We start from the raw sequence: 17,522 nt of genomic DNA, 5'->3' as shown, positions 1-17,522 counted from the left end.
TGCCTTCTCTACTGTCTGCCACGGGCTGGCGCTCACTTGGGACACGCTCTGTGTCTCCCCCACCGGAGTGTGAGTTCTGCGAGTGACCTGCCAGGCCATGGGCCCGGCAGGGTGGGTGCTCAGGAAGCACATCCAGGGCGTGTAACTGTCTGGGTGGAGACGGCTGTTGGGGGTACCGAGTGCCCCATCCTGGGTGAAGTGCATGCAGGGTCGGGGTCTGGCGTGGGCACCACCTGTCAGCAAGGGTGGCCCATCCTGGCTCTGGTATAGCAACTTTTTAAACAACATTTTTTAGCTGTGTCACGTGGCATGTGGGACTTTAGTTCCCCAACTGGGGATCAAAGCCACAACCCCTCATTGGAAACGTGTAGTGTTAACCACTGGACTACAAGGGAAGTCCCACCATATAGCAACTTCCTAAGCCTTTATTTCTTCAAGGAAGCTGGTCAGGCAGATGTTACACACTCAGCTTCCAGATAAGGGAATCCAGAGCTTAGTGTTCTTGCCCAGCGTCACAGAGCTGGTGTTTTAGCTGGAATTGCAGTTTGCCCTCGACCACCTGTCTCCAAAGAGACCCCTGCCACCTGGGAGGGGTCTGGCTGCCTCCTGGGGTGTCCACTCCACCCACCTCATGCCAGCCTGGCCCACCCCACCGCAATAACACCATGAGCCCTTGGTACACATTACCTCATTTATTCTCACAACATGCCTGTGAGGTAGGGAGGGGCGGGGACTGTCCCCATTTTACAGAGGAGGAAGTTGAGGCACACAGAGGTCAAGTGACTTGCCCAAGGTCACAGACGGCGGCCAAGCTGGAATGGGCCCTAGAGCAGGCCCGCAGTTCACCCAGGCCCCCTGCGGTGGGTGCTGGACAGAGGACAGCCCCAATACCATAGCCGTGGCCACTGGAGCGCGCAGCCTCGTGCACAGAGCTCGCTGCGGGCCGGCCTCACCTTCTCCCTGCCCCCTGCCCACCCTCCCCTCACCCTGCAGGCCTGGACCATTGCAGCGCAGGGCTCATGACACCCTGGGAGTGGGGCTGGGAGTGGCGCTGGGGAGAGAGAAGGATGATTGGGGTGAAAAAATAGAAAAACTCAGAGGCTGGGCAGATGGGCCCATGGTGGGGGGCAGGCGAGAGTCAAAAAAAAAAGGGGGGGGGAGGGCTGCTTACACACAAGGTATATATTTTTACACACACTTGTACACACACCTAGATATAGTACATGTAAAAATATATGCTATTCACACACCCGCCTCCTGCCAGGTGCCCCGAGAGCCCGCGGCGGCGCTGGTGGGCACGGGTGAGCAGAGGGGCGACTGGTAAATATACACTCTAAGGCCTATGTGCATATGTACACGTACGTACAGACACGGCCGCCCGCCCCTCGGGCGCTGTACATGGGCTCGGCCAGGGCACACCACCCCTGGAGCACAGGGGCCCTCTCCTGAGTGGCCCCAGCAAGTCACTCTGAGTCATACATTTTTGCTGAAGGAAGGAAGGGGCTGGAGAGAGAAAAAGGCGGGAGTCTGGAGTGTGGTAGCTGTGGTTTTTATCTCACCCCGCCCTCCCCCCCCCCCCCGCCCCAAGACCTCAGCCCTCCTCCCGGTCTCGGAAAGGTGAGACCGGAGGCTGCAGCGCGTGGGAGGGCCGCTTCTGCTGGGAGGAACCTGCAATCGTGTGCACGCGCGTGTGTGACTGTGTGTGAGCACTTGGTGGGGGGGGGGACGCGTGTCCATCTCTCTGTCCTCTGGGCTCAACCACACAAAGGGCTGAGAACCAGAAAGCCGAGCGTCGGGATGGTGACCCCTGTGTGAGCTCTGAAGGGCAAAGAGAAACGTAAGGATGAGAACTCCACGGTCAGAGCTGGGTAGCCGGGAGAAGGAAGGGCATGGCAGGCGCCCAAGGCTGGCCCTGGGCTGTGGTCATCTTGTAAACAGGCTAGTTTAAGCTCTCATTAGACAGAACGAGTAAAAAGACCGTGGTCTGGAGGCTGGGCCGGGGAGTTGCCGAAGTCCATCTATCTAGTCCGCCGTGGCCAGCAAGAGGAGAAAAAAAAGTTTCCTAGTTTCATGTTTTTGTTGATTTTTGTGTGTGTGTGAAGTCTCCATAACCTAAAGCTTGGAGGGACCCAAAGAAGCCAAATCGTGAGCCCTTGGATGCGTCAATTTGAAAGTTGGCTCAGGGTCTCTAGACAGAATGACCATACTAAAGGTTGAGAAAATTTTGTTCCATTTGCATTTAGTTTGTGGTTTTTGTTTAATGATTTAAAACTGCTTGCTTCCTGGTCTCAGAGCCGGGTCTGGGCCTCAGGGACATAAATCTCGATGCTGTCCGCGCTCTCTGTGGCTGAGTTCTGCCGCACGGAAGCTGCCCGCTTGGCCGCCAGGAGTCTCTTGCGGGCCTCCTGCCGCTGCCTGTCCCCAGCATCAGAGGCCTTGTCGCGGCTCACTGCCGGCTTCGATTTGGCTGGCTTCTTTGGGACCGGAGGGGGTGCTTTCTTCTCTTCCTTTAGTGAGACAGTGAGGAGGGAAGAAAAATAAAATAAAGGCGCCACCGTGTATGTGGCGGCACTACCACCCACCATATGCTGGCAGCTGGAGTCTCCACCCCAGCTCCCCTGCATCGGGCACAAGCAACACACATTTGGAACCAGGAAGCCACAAGAAGCGATGATGGTGGGAAGAGCACGAGGCAGAGGAGCAAACAGCAAGCTCACAATCCTAGAGTTCTAGGAGGAGGGGACAGACAGACCACCTCTTCCCACCCCTGCTTGGAACCACTGAGAGCCCAAAACTCACGCAGGAATCACACAGCGAGAGATGGGATTTAAATTCAGGGCCTCCGACTCCCAGATCACATTGCACGTGCTATTCTAGGGGATCAGAACTCACAAGGGCCACAGTCCAGTACCCAATAACCGAAGGGGTCACTGGGCACCACTGTTTCACAGATGGAAGCCCGGGCCTCAGGGACGAGGCCGGCCTGGGAGGCAGAATCCGGTCCAGACCCCTGGACTCCTGGCAGCGTGGTCCTAGGAGGAGGACCATTTTTCTGCCTCTGACGTTCCAACAGCTGTGACTACACTAGCGCTCCAGGCTGAGGGCATGTGTCTCCCGGAGTCCCATTTTCCGAACATGCAGGGCAGGAAGGCATGCTTCGGGGGCAGCCTCAACTACACAGAACCAGCGGCATGCTGGACGAGCGCCGAGCATGGACCCCACACACTGATGGACGTGAGCCCCCAGCTCAGAGACGACACACGGAGAAGGGAGCCAAGCAGCACTGACCGATGTGGGCAGCGTTATTGCCGACCAGGAATTTGTCCCTGGACTTCCCCTCCGCACTGCTCCATGCTCACCTTCCTCTTCTCGGGGGTCTCCACCAGCTGCCAGCTGTTGGCCTTGAGGTGGTAGAGTTCATCAAACTTCATGCTGATGTCCTCGATGGACAGCTGGAGCAGGTCCCAGAACCCTGCCAGGTCCTGGGCCGTTGGACGTGGGTTGGCATCAGGGTTCTATGGGACAGAGGTGGGTCAGTGGGGCCAGCAGGGCAGGGGGGTTTGTCTTGCACCCCATCCCAAGTATGGTCTCCTGACCCTGCGTGGGTTCTCATGCACATGGTAACAAAGCCTTCACCACCTCTGCCGGGCTCTGGTGAGGAAGGCCCTCGGGGCCTACTGTGTGGCTGGCGGGCGACTCGTCTCGTCTCATAGGGAGGAGGCAGCATCACTCCCAGGTTGGTGTGATTACAGACCCATGGGGGTGCCCTCCCATCATTCTGTTCTCAGCTAACACACTCCTCATGACTTCCTCAGTGAACCCCCAAACCCCTACTGGTCCTAGAGACAAACACTGGCCGTTGTGCCCCAGCCCTGGCCGGACGGAAAGAGGCTCCCCACAGGAAGAGCTGCCGCCGGACAGGTGAGGGTGACGGAGAAGGGAGACCCGCCAAGCCTAACGGTGGTTATTTCTTTAGTTCTTACCTTGACTGTCTGTTTTTACACAGAGCTCACGTTTCTATTTCAGAAGGTGTTAAAGACCTGAAAGGAGCACCCCGGCCCTTTTCTGGTGGGGGCACCGACACGTGCAGTGTCATCCTTCCGATGGCTGAGGGGGCAGGGCCTTTGCCATGTCAGGGAGGAGGCCACAGCGGCTCGGAGGCTAATCCAGCCCCCACTGTGGAGGAAGAAGAGTCACACTTACCAAGTTTTGCTCACAGAGGCCCCGGAACTGCTGGAATTTCTGCGACATCAGTAGCTGGGCACTGCCCACAGCACTGAGGACTTTCCCTAAGACTGAGAGAGAAGGGGGAGAAAGGCTGAGCAGAGCACAAGGTCTGGTTTCACCTCCCTCCCCATCACCTCAGGATACCAGTCATCATGTGGTGATGGCAGCCAGTCTTCATTTTATTTACACAGTAATTAACCCACTAGTTGCTAAGGATATTTCACAGCAATAAATCGGAAAACTGAGTTTAAATGGAAAAAAACTTTTCAGGGAAACAAATTACTACTATAGGCTCAACAGGGAATAGAAAATCTGATTAGACCAATAATTGTTTAAAATAACTGAAGCAGGAGTTAAAAATCTTCTCTAGAAAAAGGAACCAGGCCTATATAGTTTTATAGGTGAGGTTTTACAAAACCTTCAAGGAAAAGATAACCCCTGTTATATATATTCAAATTCTTCCTGAGAGTAAACACACACAGAAAATGACACAGCTAATTTCAGGAGCCCTGAGAAAAGATAGGACACGACAAGAATGGGCCACTTGCATTAGGAACACACAAGCCTTAAGAGCAAAGAGCAGCGTTAACCATGAAGTGTTCAGCCCAGGAATACCAGACTGAAGTCTTTTAGTGCGATTTCTGTTTTTAAAGTGGCAGGGGAGACTTTCCTGGTGTACAGTGGTTAAGACTCCACACTTCCAATGCAGGGGGTGCGCATTTGATCCTTGGTCAGGGAACTAAGATCCCACGAGCCACACGCCACAACGAAAGAGAAGCCTACAGGCTGCAACAAAGAGCCTGTGTACTGCAGTGAAAGCTCCCCCAGGCCACAACTGGGGCCTGACACAGTCAAATATTTTTTTTTCTAAAGTAAAAAAATTAATTATGTTGTATGTCATCAAAATAATAAAGTATGTCATCAAAATAATAAAGTAACAGGAAGACAATACTATCTCCTAACCCCCTTAGAAATCACTGAAAAGCAAAACAGTACATAAATCAAAACGCACACTGTCTCCTGACGGAGCTCCAGAGCACGGTAAACGCTGTCTCCTGATGGAGCTCTGGAGCACAGTATATGAGGAAGTGTCAATGTGCAGCGACAGCCACACGGGGGGCGGTTCTTGCAGTTGAAGGGCTCAGATAAAGGTGACAGTTTTGAGTTCTTAAAAGTAGCATAACTTGAGAGGAGAACCAATAATCTCTTGTTTGAAATAAAAAGGGGTGTGGACTGCAACAGGAGCTTCCCTGAACCTGATTCAGCACCGAGGTGGGGGGCAGGGGGCGACAACACTGCCTGGTAACTGCCCTCTGGTGTCCTGGAGAGAAGACCAGGCTGAAGGACGCACTGCGCCCGTCGCCATGCTGAGGAGCTCCTGCCAGCCTGGGACACCCTCCTGCCTCCTCCCCCATAACAGTCTACTTAAAACAGCTTATCTAGGAGGAATTCCACCTCATTTAGAAATTAGTTTACAAAGGAGCCCATGCAGGAGCTCAACATAGTATAGGAGCAGCAAATGGCAGATAAGTGTTTACCAGGAAGTTGTTGCCAGAGAACAGATGAGAAGTGTGACATGTAGCCACAGATATTTAAACGGTAGTTCAAAGCAGAGATTGAGGTGCTCTGAAAAGAGATTTAAGAGCATGGAAGGAGGTAAGACATGAGCTCTGGAACTACTGCAAGAGAAAAATCAGGCATCACAGAAACCAGGGTCATGATGGTCACAGAACAAAGAATAAACCGTAATGAAAACCAGCAAGGATGAGGGGACAGGAGTGGAAAAGCTCCCGGTGTAAAACCCTTACACTGCTAGATGGACATCTTAAAGCTGCCAGGAATAACTGCAGGTAGTGGGTGTATGTTGGAGAAGGCAATGGCACCCCACTCCGGTACTCTTGCCTGGAAAATGCCATGGACGGAGGAGCCTGGTTGGCTGCAGTCCATGGGGTCGCTAAGAGTCAGACACGACTGAGCGTCTTCACTTTCACTTTCATGCATTGGAGAAGGCAATGGCAACCCACTCCAGTGTTCTTGCCTGGAGAATCCCAGGGATGAGGGAGCCTGGTGGGCTGCTGTCCATGGGGTCACACAGAGTCAGACATGACTGAAGCGACTTAGCAGCAGCAGCAGCAGTGGGTGTATGTACCTGGCTTGGTCTAAAGTAGAATGGGAATAAAAGAAGTCCCTTTTGAAGAATTCCTCATCATAAGACTGCACTTAGGTACCTTATTTTTTTAAGAAATAGAAGAAGCAACTAGAGGACTTCTCTGGTAGTTCCAGTGGCCAAGACTCTGTGCTCCCAATGCAGGGGCTTGGACTTGATCCCTGGTCAGGGAGCTGGATCCCACATGTGGCAACCCAGACCTGGTGCAGCAAAATAAAATAAATACTTTAAAAAAAAAAAAAAGAAGAAGCAAGTAGGTATATTATAATGAAGAGACTATTTAAAAGAAAGTGACTGAGAGAGTGCCAAAGAATTGATGCTTTTGAACTGTGGTGTTGAGAAGACTCTTGAGAGTCCCTTGGACTGCAAGGAGATCCAACCAGTCAATCCTAAAGGAAGTCAGTCCTGAATATTCATTGGAAGGACTGAAGCTGAAGCTCCAATACTCTGGCCACCTGATGCAAAGAACTGACTCATTGGAAAAGACCCTGATGCTGGGAAAGATTGAAGGCGGGAGGAGAAGGGGATGAGAGGATGAGATGGTTGGATGGCATCACCAATGAGATGGACATGGGTTTGGGTGGACTCCAGGGGTTGGTGTTAGACAGGGAGGCCTGCCATGCCGCAGTCCATGGGGTCACAAAGAGTTGGACACGACTGAGCAACTGAACTGATACTGACTGAGAGACATGGAAGAGAGAGGGAAACTTAACATACATCCGTCAGAGTTCTAAAAGGACAGAGGAAATGGAAGAAAAGAAATTTCTTCAGAGTGATCATGACTTAGGCTATGACTAGAAGAACCACCCCATCTCATTTTATGCTTAGAGAACCTTGGTACTAAAATAAGACACGGATGAGAAGGGAAAACTACCAGCCAAATTATCAAGAATAAAGGCAAAATTATTAAATCAGATATTAACAAAAGTGCAACAATGTACTAAAGTAATATAACTCAGCTGGGTTTATTCTGGTACTATAAGACAGATTCAATATTAGAAAATTCTAATAACTTCTGATTCTGGCTATGAAAAACCAATTACTATCAGATAAACTGAACTTAAAAAAAAAACCCACAAAAAAAACTAAATAAGATACTCAAAACAACAAAATATCTCTTTCAAGGCATTAAAAAATTACCAAAGCAGCCAGAATTTGAGAGGCTAAGGTTTTAGTGAGAAGGGAAACTATAACCAGGTGAGTCTGATAGTCTGTTATCCCAAGGCGCCTCCCAAGTTTATAGGCAGCAAAAAGCTGAGTGCTCCAAAGACGAAGTGGTGGCTGAGAGTCTCAGAAGCTGGGCAGAGCTTGTGGTAGTTCCACAGGGACAGGGAGACAGACCAAAACTGGAATTCGGAGCTACAAGGCAGACAGGACTTGGGGGAAAGCACCTTAAGTTGAGCAAAGCTTCCAGCCGTCTTAAGATGGGGGCAAGACAAAAATTGGAGCTCAGTGTCTGCCAAGAAGGAGGGGCTTGGAAATACCCCAAGCTGTCACAAAACCCAGCTCTGAATCAGCTGAATCTCATATTGGATTAAGTTGGTTTCGCCCTATGCTACTGTCTGTAAGAGTAAATCCATTCTTGAAGAATAGAAAATCATTCTTAAAAAAAAAAAAAAATCATCCCGAGTCTCAAGTTATTTCTGTAGTTTTCATATACAGTTTCTGGTGTTGAATAAGAATTACCAAGCATGGGGATTCCCTCGTGGCTCAGTGGTAAAGAATCCGCTGCCAATGCAGGAGACGCAGGTTCAATCCCTGATCCAGGGGGATCCCACATGCTGTGCGACAGCTAAGCCTGTGAGCCTCCACAACTATTGAGCCTGTGCTCTAGAGCCAGAAGCTGCAACCTCTGAAGCCTGAGCACCCTAGAACCTGTGCTCCGCAACAAGAGAAGCCACTGCAATGAGAAGCCTGTGCGCCACAACTAGAGAAAACCCCATGCGGCAACAAAGACCCAGAACAGCCAATAAATGAAAAATAAAAATTTAGAAAAATTACCAAACATGCCAGGAGGTAGGACCAAATGACTGCACAGCAAAAGAGAAAAACCAGAAAAAAGTAAAAGACCCGCAGGGGATACAGGTACTAGAAGCGCTGGACAAGGGCTGTAAAATGACTGAGTTCGTCCAAGAAAATATATGACATGATGGGGAATTTCAGCCAAGAACCAGAAATCTAGCAAAAAGAATAAAATGTAATTCTAGAACTAAAAACATACTGAAATTGACTGCAGTGAAAGTGAAAGTCTCTCAGTCGTGTCCCACTCTTTGCAACCCCATGGACTATACAGTCCATGGGATTCTCCAGGCCAGTATACTGGAGTGGGTAGCCATTGCCTTCTCCAGGAGATCTTCCCAAACCAGGGATCGAACCCAGGTCTCCTGCATTGCAGGCGGATTGCACTGCACTGGATTCCTTACCAACTGAGCTATCAGGGAAGCCCACTGATTGCAATAGATAAGTTTTGTAGATTAATTACAGCTAAACTATAAAATAATCCATCAGAAAATGTCCAGATTGAGGTCCAGAGGAGGAAAAAAAAGAAGGAAAATTCAGAAGAGAAAATGAAGAAATGACATGGCAGTCTAAAATATGTGTAACTGGAGTCTACAAGGAGAGAAGAAATAAAATGGAGCAGAGATCTGAGGAAATGATGGCCAAGACTTTTCTGAAACTGATGAAATTTATTCAGGCTGAAGATTCAAGAAACCCTGTGAGCATCAAGTTGGAAAAACAAAAAGAAAACCATACCTGGGTATCCTAGTAAAAATGGATAAAACTCAAATACAAGAGAAAAATCTTAAAAGCAAAGGGGAAAAAAACTATTCTTCAAAGAAGCAGCAGGAAGACTGACTTTCCAATAGAAAGTCTGGAAACCAGAACATAGTAACTTTTATAAATAAAAGTACTGAAAGAAGATCAATACCTACCTAGAGTTTTATACTTAGCAAAAAATACTGTTCAAAAAAAGGGAAAAATACAGAGATTTTAAGACAAATACTGTATTAATATAAATACTAAAGGGAGTTCTTAGGGCAGAGGAAAGTGATCCTCATAACCACAGAAATAAAGAAGTGAAGTGTTACCAGAAAGAAAAGAGTAATTATGTGGGTAATATTGATTGTATAAAACAACAATAATGTCTTGGGGCAGTGAGATCATATTTATAGAACTGAAATATCTCACGGCCATAGTACACATGATCAAGGTCCTTGCATTATCTGTGAAGTGGTAAAAGTATTAATTTAGTCTTACCAAGTCAAGGATACAGAGTAACTGCTAAAAGAACAATAAGCTAACATGAGAAAAGTGGAAATAAATATTTGATTAATCTAAAAATAAGACAAGAAAGGAGAAAAATCTATCAATAAATTTACATTACAGATTAGAAAAACAATATGATTATCTAAATAGATACACAAAATTCCATTAAATTCAACAATTTTCTTAACCAGAATAAGTGTATTTATAAGAGACCTATAGTAAACATCATACACAATGGTACAATGCTAAAAGCAATTCCTTATTTACAAATAAGAATACAGCAGTATTTCTAGATACAAGATCAATAAAAAGGGCAAGAGCATTTCATCAACTAAAGAAAAAGAATACAATAATAAAAATACTACTTACATCTTTCCAAAATTAAAATACTAATCTAACGAATCTTTAAACAATATGTAAAACTTCTGTGTGGAAAATATAAAATTTAAATGAAGGACACTACAGAAGACCTACATAAATGGAGAGACATAATCATGTTCTTGGATACAAAAGACTCATTTATAAACATCAATTTTCTACCAAACTGATGTACAGATTTTATATAATTCCAGTCAGAACCTCAACATAGAAGTTAAAAAGCCAAGTCTAAATTGTATATGGAAAAAGCAAAGAGCCAATGCCAAGATATTCCTGAAGAAGAACAGGTTGGAGGAATTTGTCTTTTCACTTACAGTAAGTCTCCTTCGTACCAACATTCAAGTTGTGAACTTTCAAAGATGAGAACACGCATCCCATCAGGGTCAGGCTGGGTGCAACTGCAGCCTGCCCGTCTCCCGTGCCGACGTCGCTCAGCCGCGCTGTCTCCCACCGCCTCTCCCTCCTCTAGTCAGTGACGCTTCCTGCCTGTTAGTGCCGGCCCCTGGATGCTAGCTCTTGCACTGTACTGCCTGACTTTTCAAGGTACTGTAGTGTAAAATTAAAAATGTTTTCTTTACTTCTGTACTTGTTTTTTATGTATTATTTGCATGAAAATAATATTACAGTACAGTACTATATAAATGATTGTGTTAGTTGGATACCGAGGCCAACTTCGTTAAACTTATGAACAAACTCGACTTACAGATGTGCTCTTGGAGTGGAACTCATTCATATGTAGGGGACATAATGTATATAAAAAATCCTAAGGAATTCCCCCCAAAACAGAGAGGTTGCAGCATACGAGACTGATGTACAAACATCAATTGTGTCTATATAGTAACGATGAACAGCTGACAATGGAATGAAGAAAGACTTCATTTACAATACCATCAGACAGAATAAAATATTTAGGAATAAACTTAACAAAGAAATATGACTTGTCCACTGAAAACTGCGAAACAGTACTGAAAGAAAAAATAAAGATAGCCTATGTTCATGATCAGAAGACTTAAAAGATGGCAACACCTGTCAAACTGAATTACAGATTTAACACAATCCCTATCAAAATAAAATCCTATCTGCCTGTTTTTTGAGGAAATTGACAATCTGATCCTAAAATTCATATGGAAATGAAAAATGAAGTATGAACTTTAGAACTTCCTTTAGTGAGAAAATGAGAGCTAGCCATAAACTTCTTTTGCTTGAAAAATAAAATTGGAGGATTCACACTTCCCAGTTTCAAAACTTATTTCAAAGCTACAGTAATCATGACAGTACGGTACTGGCCTAAGTATACACATGTCCATTAATGCAGTGGAATAGAATTGAGTCCAGAAATAAATCCTTACATTTAGTCCGCTGGTTTTTGACAAAGATAGAAGACTATTCAATTGAGAAAGAAGAGTCTCGCTAATAAATGCTGGGACAACTGGATATCCGAGTGTAAACAATGAGGGTGGACCAACACCTCACACCACATACAAAAACTAACTCAAAATGGACCACAGACCTAAATGTAATTACTAAAGGTATAAAACTCTCAGAAGGAAACAGGAGTAAATCTTCACAAGGCTGGATTAGCAACGGCTTCGTAGACTTGACAGCAAGTCACGAGCGACAGATGAAAAAAACCAACTGGACTCCATTAAACTTTTGTGTTTCAAAGAATACCTACTAGCCAAAAAGCGGAAACCACTGATGAATGGATAAGCAAAATGCAATATATCCACACGATGGAATACTGTTCAGCAATAGAAAGGAGTGAAGTGCTGACACATGCTACAACATGAATAAACTTCAAGAACATTAGGCAGAGTGAATCCAGACATGAAAGAACACATCGCGTATGATTCCATGCGTGTGAAATGTTCAGAACAGGCGGATCTATAGCGAATGAAGCAGATGCGTGTTTTAGTGCTTGTGCTCAGTTGCTCAGTCGTGTCTGACTCTTTGTGACCCCATGGCCTGCAGCCTGCCAGGCTCCTCTGTCCCTGGGATTTCCCAGGAAGAATACTGGAGTGGGTTGCCATTTCCTAGAGTGATGGCTGAATGGGTACAAGGTTTCTTTTGGGGTAAGGAAAATGTTTTAAAATTAGGTAGCAGTGATGGTCACACAACTCTGGATATACTAAAAACCGCTAAATTGTATACTTTCAAGGGGTGAATTTTATGATATATAAATTACATTTTAATACTATTATAAAAACACTGCTCACAACCAAAAAGTAGAAGCAATTCAAATGCTCATCAGTGGAATGGATAAGCAACATGTTCATACGGTGGAATGCTGCATGTCAATGGAAAGAATGAACTACACGTACATGCATTAACATGGATGAATCTCACAAACCAGGCTGAACCAAAAAGGCAAGCTTCAGAAGAATTCAGACACCCGGCTTCTATGAATGTAAATTTTGAAAACAGGCAAAACTAAACAGTATGTTCCTTAGGGTCACACATATATGTGGTACAAGTATAAAGAAAAGCAAGGGCATAACTAGCACAGAATCAGGATAGTGCTTACTGCTATGGCAGAGAGAAGGTGATCTATCACCAGGTCCAAAGAGCCTGGTAATACTCCATTTTGTAAACTAGGTGGTGAGAAAAGGAGTGTTCTAAATTTTTCTTTATTCTGTCTACTGTTTGCATGTGTATTTCACAATAAAAATGAAGGTTAATAAGAATGAGAGCAAAAATAAAGGTTTTCAGATAAATCAAAACAGGGTTAATGCCAGTTCTCCAGGTTCTCACTAAAGACAATTCTAGGGACTTACCTAGTGGCCCAATGGTTAAGAATCAACCTTCCAATGCAGGGGATACTAGTTTGATCCTCTGGTCAGAGAACTAAGATCCCATATGCTGTGGGCAACTAGAGAGGCCTGCAGACCCCAACTAGAGAAAGCTGATACGCTGCAACGAAGACAGCCCATGTGACGCAACCCAGACCCAGCACAGCCAAAAAAAGACAGTTCTAAAGGATGAACTCAGCAAAGAAGAAAATGATCCAGGAAGGAAGATCTGAGATAAGGAATTATGAACAAAGAAAATGATAAACACATGGGAGTTATTATTTATACACACATTTAGATAATTGAAAATTATATAATGATAATGTGTGCGGTTTTAAATCATAAGAAAACAATTAGATAAATTATATGTTAAGGCTTTTGTGTTGTTTGGGAGAAAGGTAAAAATGTTGAATAACTTGCTTTTACAATTTTAAGTGTTAAAGGAACAGAAATACGGTGCATAACTTCTATGGTGGTTATGGCTAGTTGTCCTAGCATTTGTCTCTCCTTCTCCCTCAGAAGTAGAACCTTTTCTTTATTTTGTTTGAAACAGCAACTTTATTCAGATGAAATAAAACACAGGAATTTCTCAGGCAAACTGGATTTTCTAGGACAAAGTACTGTCAAACGGAAAATATGAGACATGGTATGCAAAGTCATAGAATAAGTTACATGAGTACCAGGGTTGAATAACGACTTCTGCTGTTAGTATGATGTCCTATCTCTAATATGCACACTCTGTCCAGCAAGCGCGGCACAGACGTTTGAAAACAAGTACTCTGGGGGGGACCTGTAGTTTTAACTGGGCACATACATGGCTGCCCGGACTCAGGCATTTCCCAGGCTACCCTTGCGACAAGCTATGAGAAGTCTGGTCAAAGGGATAGAAGTGGGAGTGGTAGGTGGGGCTGGCTTGTTCTATTTTGCTACTGGTTCCTTTGCAGCTGGAATGCTCTCGGGGTTCTGGAATCCAGCAGCCATTGGGAAAGATGAGAAGATCTCATGAATGGAAGCCGATTATGACATCGAACCTAAAGAAGCAAGCCTGGGGCTACAGCATTACTGTTGCACACATTCCTGAATGTGAGAGAAATCAAGTCTTGTTCAAACCACCTTTTCTTTCCTTTTTAAATGTTATTTATAGGCAGACCTCATTGGAAAAGACTCTGATGCTGGGAGGAATTGGGTGCAGGAGGAGAAGGGGATGACAGAGGATGAGATGGCTGGATGGCATCACTGACTCGATGGACGTGAGTCTGAGTGAACTCTGGGAGTTGGTGATGGACAGGGAGGCCTGGCGTGCTGCGATTCATGGGGTCGCAAAGAGTCGGATACGACTGCGGGACTGAACTGAACTGAATCCAAATTAAAACACAGCCTCAAAATAGCAATGGGAATGGAGAGAGAGAGGTGTGTTAATGCAAAAGAAGGCAAGAAAAGAAAGGGAAAAAAAGAAACCTCTAAAAAGTAGAATGAAGAGCACAAAATAACATGGTAAGGATAAATCCAAAAAGGAGCAATCCCATTGTAAATGGGTGACATTTTCTACTTTTGAAATAAAAATCAACAGACTGAACAGATTACCAAACTCAGGTATATGTGTATAAGAGGCATAATTATAAGGCGAGTGAAAAGTTGAAAGGACTGAAAGCTGTGTGGCAGATGAACACTAACCGAGGAAAGCTGGTACAGCAATACTCTCAACACTTTACAACAAAGACTTTGAGGCAAAACACAATTAGGCATCTGGAAAAATAGAATGAATCACTAAACATTCACCAGGGATATTATTACATCCTGAGCTTCGTACATCTAAGATATCTTCAAAATAACATAAAGCAAACATCTAAGATATCTTCAAAATAACATAAAGCAAAATGTGACAAAACTTTAAGGAGAAATGGACCAACTCACCATTTTATAGAAAGTGCTAGACTTCCCTCATGGTACAGTGGATAGGAGTCCACCTGCCAATGCAGGGGACACAGGTCCGATCCCTGGTCTGGGAAGATTCCACATGCCTCGGGGGCAACTAAAGCCCATGGGCCACAACCACTGAGCCCTCGCTCAGAGCCCAGGAGCCGCAACTACTGAGCCCTTGAGCTGCAAGTACTAAGGCCCATGCCCCAGAGCCTGTGCTCCGCAACAGAAGAAGCCCCTGCAGCGAGAAGCCCACGAACTGCAACCAAGAGTAGCCCCCCGCACCCCCACAGCAACTAGAGAAAAAGCCCTCACAAAGCACCAAGACCCAGAACAACCAAAATTAAAAAAAAAAAACAATTTTAAGTGCATGATACACATCCCCTAATACAACACAATTACGCTGACAACAAAATAAAAAGGAGCCCGTCTTCTGGATTAACATCCCCACTCAGATCTCCCTCTACAGCCTCATCTGGCATGTGGTTCCTTCGCTCTCCTCCATGACCATTTCAGATGCTCCCCAACCTCCTGATTCCCCTCTGACCTTCTCAGTCTGTGTTGGTAACTCTGCTCCCCCACTGCAGGGTTCCCCGAACACAGCTTCCTCCTGTCACTCTGGAGGAACTGTGTGTTCTCTACTAGTTCAGTTCCCTCTCGCCCACCTAAGAATGTCATCCAACAGTTATCCCCTTTCTCTCCAGCATAATGAATTTCCTTTTTCCTGCAGTCATTCTCAACAATATAGAAATGTGCCTGTAACACTCCATTTAAACATAAAAAGAACAACAGAAAAATCCGAGCCCTCCCCTTTGACCCTTCGCTCCCTTCATTTCTCTGCTCCCTGAACAGAAAACTTCATCAATGGAGTCATCTGTACTTGTGGTCTCCCAGTTATTCTATTTTCTCTTAATCCTTCTTCAGTCAGGCTGTCCTCCCCTCGGCACTCCACCACCTCCAAAGCAGACCAGCTCTTGAAGCCTGTGATGACCTCACATTCCTAAATCTGCCCTGCTGTGCCCATCAGAAAAGCCTCTGACACAGTTGATTCTCTCTTGAGAGTTCTCGTCTCATTTTTGACCTTAAGTCTGTACTTGGATGGCTTTCAAATATGATCTCCAACCCAGAGACCTGGGGAGACCAGACTCATGTATCCAACTGCCTGCTTGACATCTCCACTTTGATACGTAATTTGATAGCGTTCAAAACCAAACTCCTGACTTTTCTCCCGATATCTACACTAGTCTTTCCTATTGCAGGGGCAGCTCCATCCTTTCTGTGACTCACAACACCAAATCTTTTTTGACTCCTTTCACTCTTAAGTCTATATCCAACCCTGTCAGGAAATCCTGCTCTACCTTGCAGATACACCCAGAATCTCACCCCTCCCTTAAACAATCTACAGTCTCCATCTTCTCTTCCCCAGATCCTGTTACTTCCTCCTAAGTCATCTTCCAGCTTCCCCTTGCACCCCTCCCCCCACTCTCTTTTGAACAGAGAAACTAGATTAATCCTGTAAAAAAGAATGTCACATTGCAGGGCTCAGAATTCTCCAGTGTGTTCTCTTCTGGGCAGTCAAAGCCAAGCCTTTACTCTGAGGCCCTCTGTGATCTGGGGCTCCGCCACACCAACTTCATCCCCCATCTCCCCCCTTCTCACTCCTGCAGCTATACTGGCGGCCTTCCCCAAGCCTCGAACAGGTCAAGCTCTTGCTCACCACTGGAGTTCTCTGATCTTCAGAGTTCTAAGACCGCTTCTCTCTTCCTTCCTTCTGGCTTCTGCTCCAAGGTCGCCTTATCTGGGAGGCCTTCCCTGACCACACTCCAGGGGACAGCAACACTGCCCCAGCCACGCAGCACTGCATCCTGCTCTTACTGGGCTTTGTTTTCTGTTGCATGTCTGACCATCCTGCACACTGGGGTTATTTTCTGTCTCTCCCCATAAGGAATGTAAGCTCCATGAGGGCAGGGACTTCATGTTATTCTGCTACATCCCCAGGAGCTGGCATGTGGAAAGAATTCAGTAAATATTCACTGAATATTCACTGAATGAAGGTCAGGACCAAGGGAAGGATGCCGCTGTCTTCCTACTGTCCCACAATGTCCTGACACTCCTGCAGTTACACAAGATGCGCATGAGACACAGTAAGATTAGAAGGAGACATGCAATTGCCATTCGAGCAAAAGTGATCATTTATGATGTGACTCCAAGAGGACTGAGAGCTGAACAGGTCTCGGGACACAAGATCAGTGTGGGTGTCTCAACGCTAAGTATGCAAATATAGAAAGTCATTTTACTACCAAAAAAAATACAAACCTAGGAAGTAGCAAGGAATAAATCTAATACAAATACGTAGTCTTCATAGATATGTTACTCAAACTTGAAAAGGAGCATGTAAGAAGGAGATCTGAATAAATGAAGAGATAAACTGCATTCATAGCTAAGAAGACTCAGTATTTTTTAGGTATCAGTTTTTCCCAAGGTAATCTATACACTCTATTTCTAGTCAGTGATTCAGCAAAGTTTTTCTAAGGAATTTGATATACTAATTCTAAAATTAGGATTGGAAGAATGAAGATATAAGTAGACTTTTTCTTTCAGAACAAAAAGAACAGGGAAGGGGGTTCACCCTCTGAGATGCCAAGGCATGCCAAAAAACTATGGCAATTAAGTCGTATTAACACAGAAACAGACAAAAGGGTAGCAGAAGAGAACAGAACTCAGAGACACACCCCTGCGTGTGTAGAATTCTCGGCAGAGGTTATGACTGCTAT

General features: G+C 45.5%; 1 protein-coding gene across 7 annotated transcripts in view; it reads right to left on the bottom strand.

The window, feature by feature from the left end:
• Positions 1-677: 677 nt before the first annotated feature.
• DLGAP4 (DLG associated protein 4) overlaps positions 678-17,522 on the bottom strand; it is a 143,186-nt gene continuing 126,341 nt past the window's right edge. For 6 of the 7 annotated variants that reach the window (XM_019972357.2, XM_019972356.2, XM_070801612.1 and 3 more), the window contains 3 exons: positions 4,204-4,295; positions 3,360-3,515; positions 678-2,507 (listed from right to left, as the gene is read on the bottom strand). In XM_019972357.2, coding sequence (XP_019827916.1) covers positions 2,289-2,507; positions 3,360-3,515; positions 4,204-4,295 — 467 coding nt within the window. In that variant the 3' untranslated portion in view covers positions 678-2,288. Of the gene's footprint in view, positions 2,508-3,288; positions 3,516-4,203; positions 4,296-17,522 lie in introns of all 7 variants that reach the window. The other variant, XM_070801613.1, reaches the window with a different exon arrangement.

The sequence above is a fragment of the Bos indicus genome, chromosome 13 (genome assembly GCF_029378745.1).
Source record: "Bos indicus isolate NIAB-ARS_2022 breed Sahiwal x Tharparkar chromosome 13, NIAB-ARS_B.indTharparkar_mat_pri_1.0, whole genome shotgun sequence".
Taxonomy (NCBI): domain Eukaryota; kingdom Metazoa; phylum Chordata; class Mammalia; order Artiodactyla; family Bovidae; genus Bos; species Bos indicus.
This window is presented reverse-complemented; position numbering and strand designations above follow the sequence as displayed.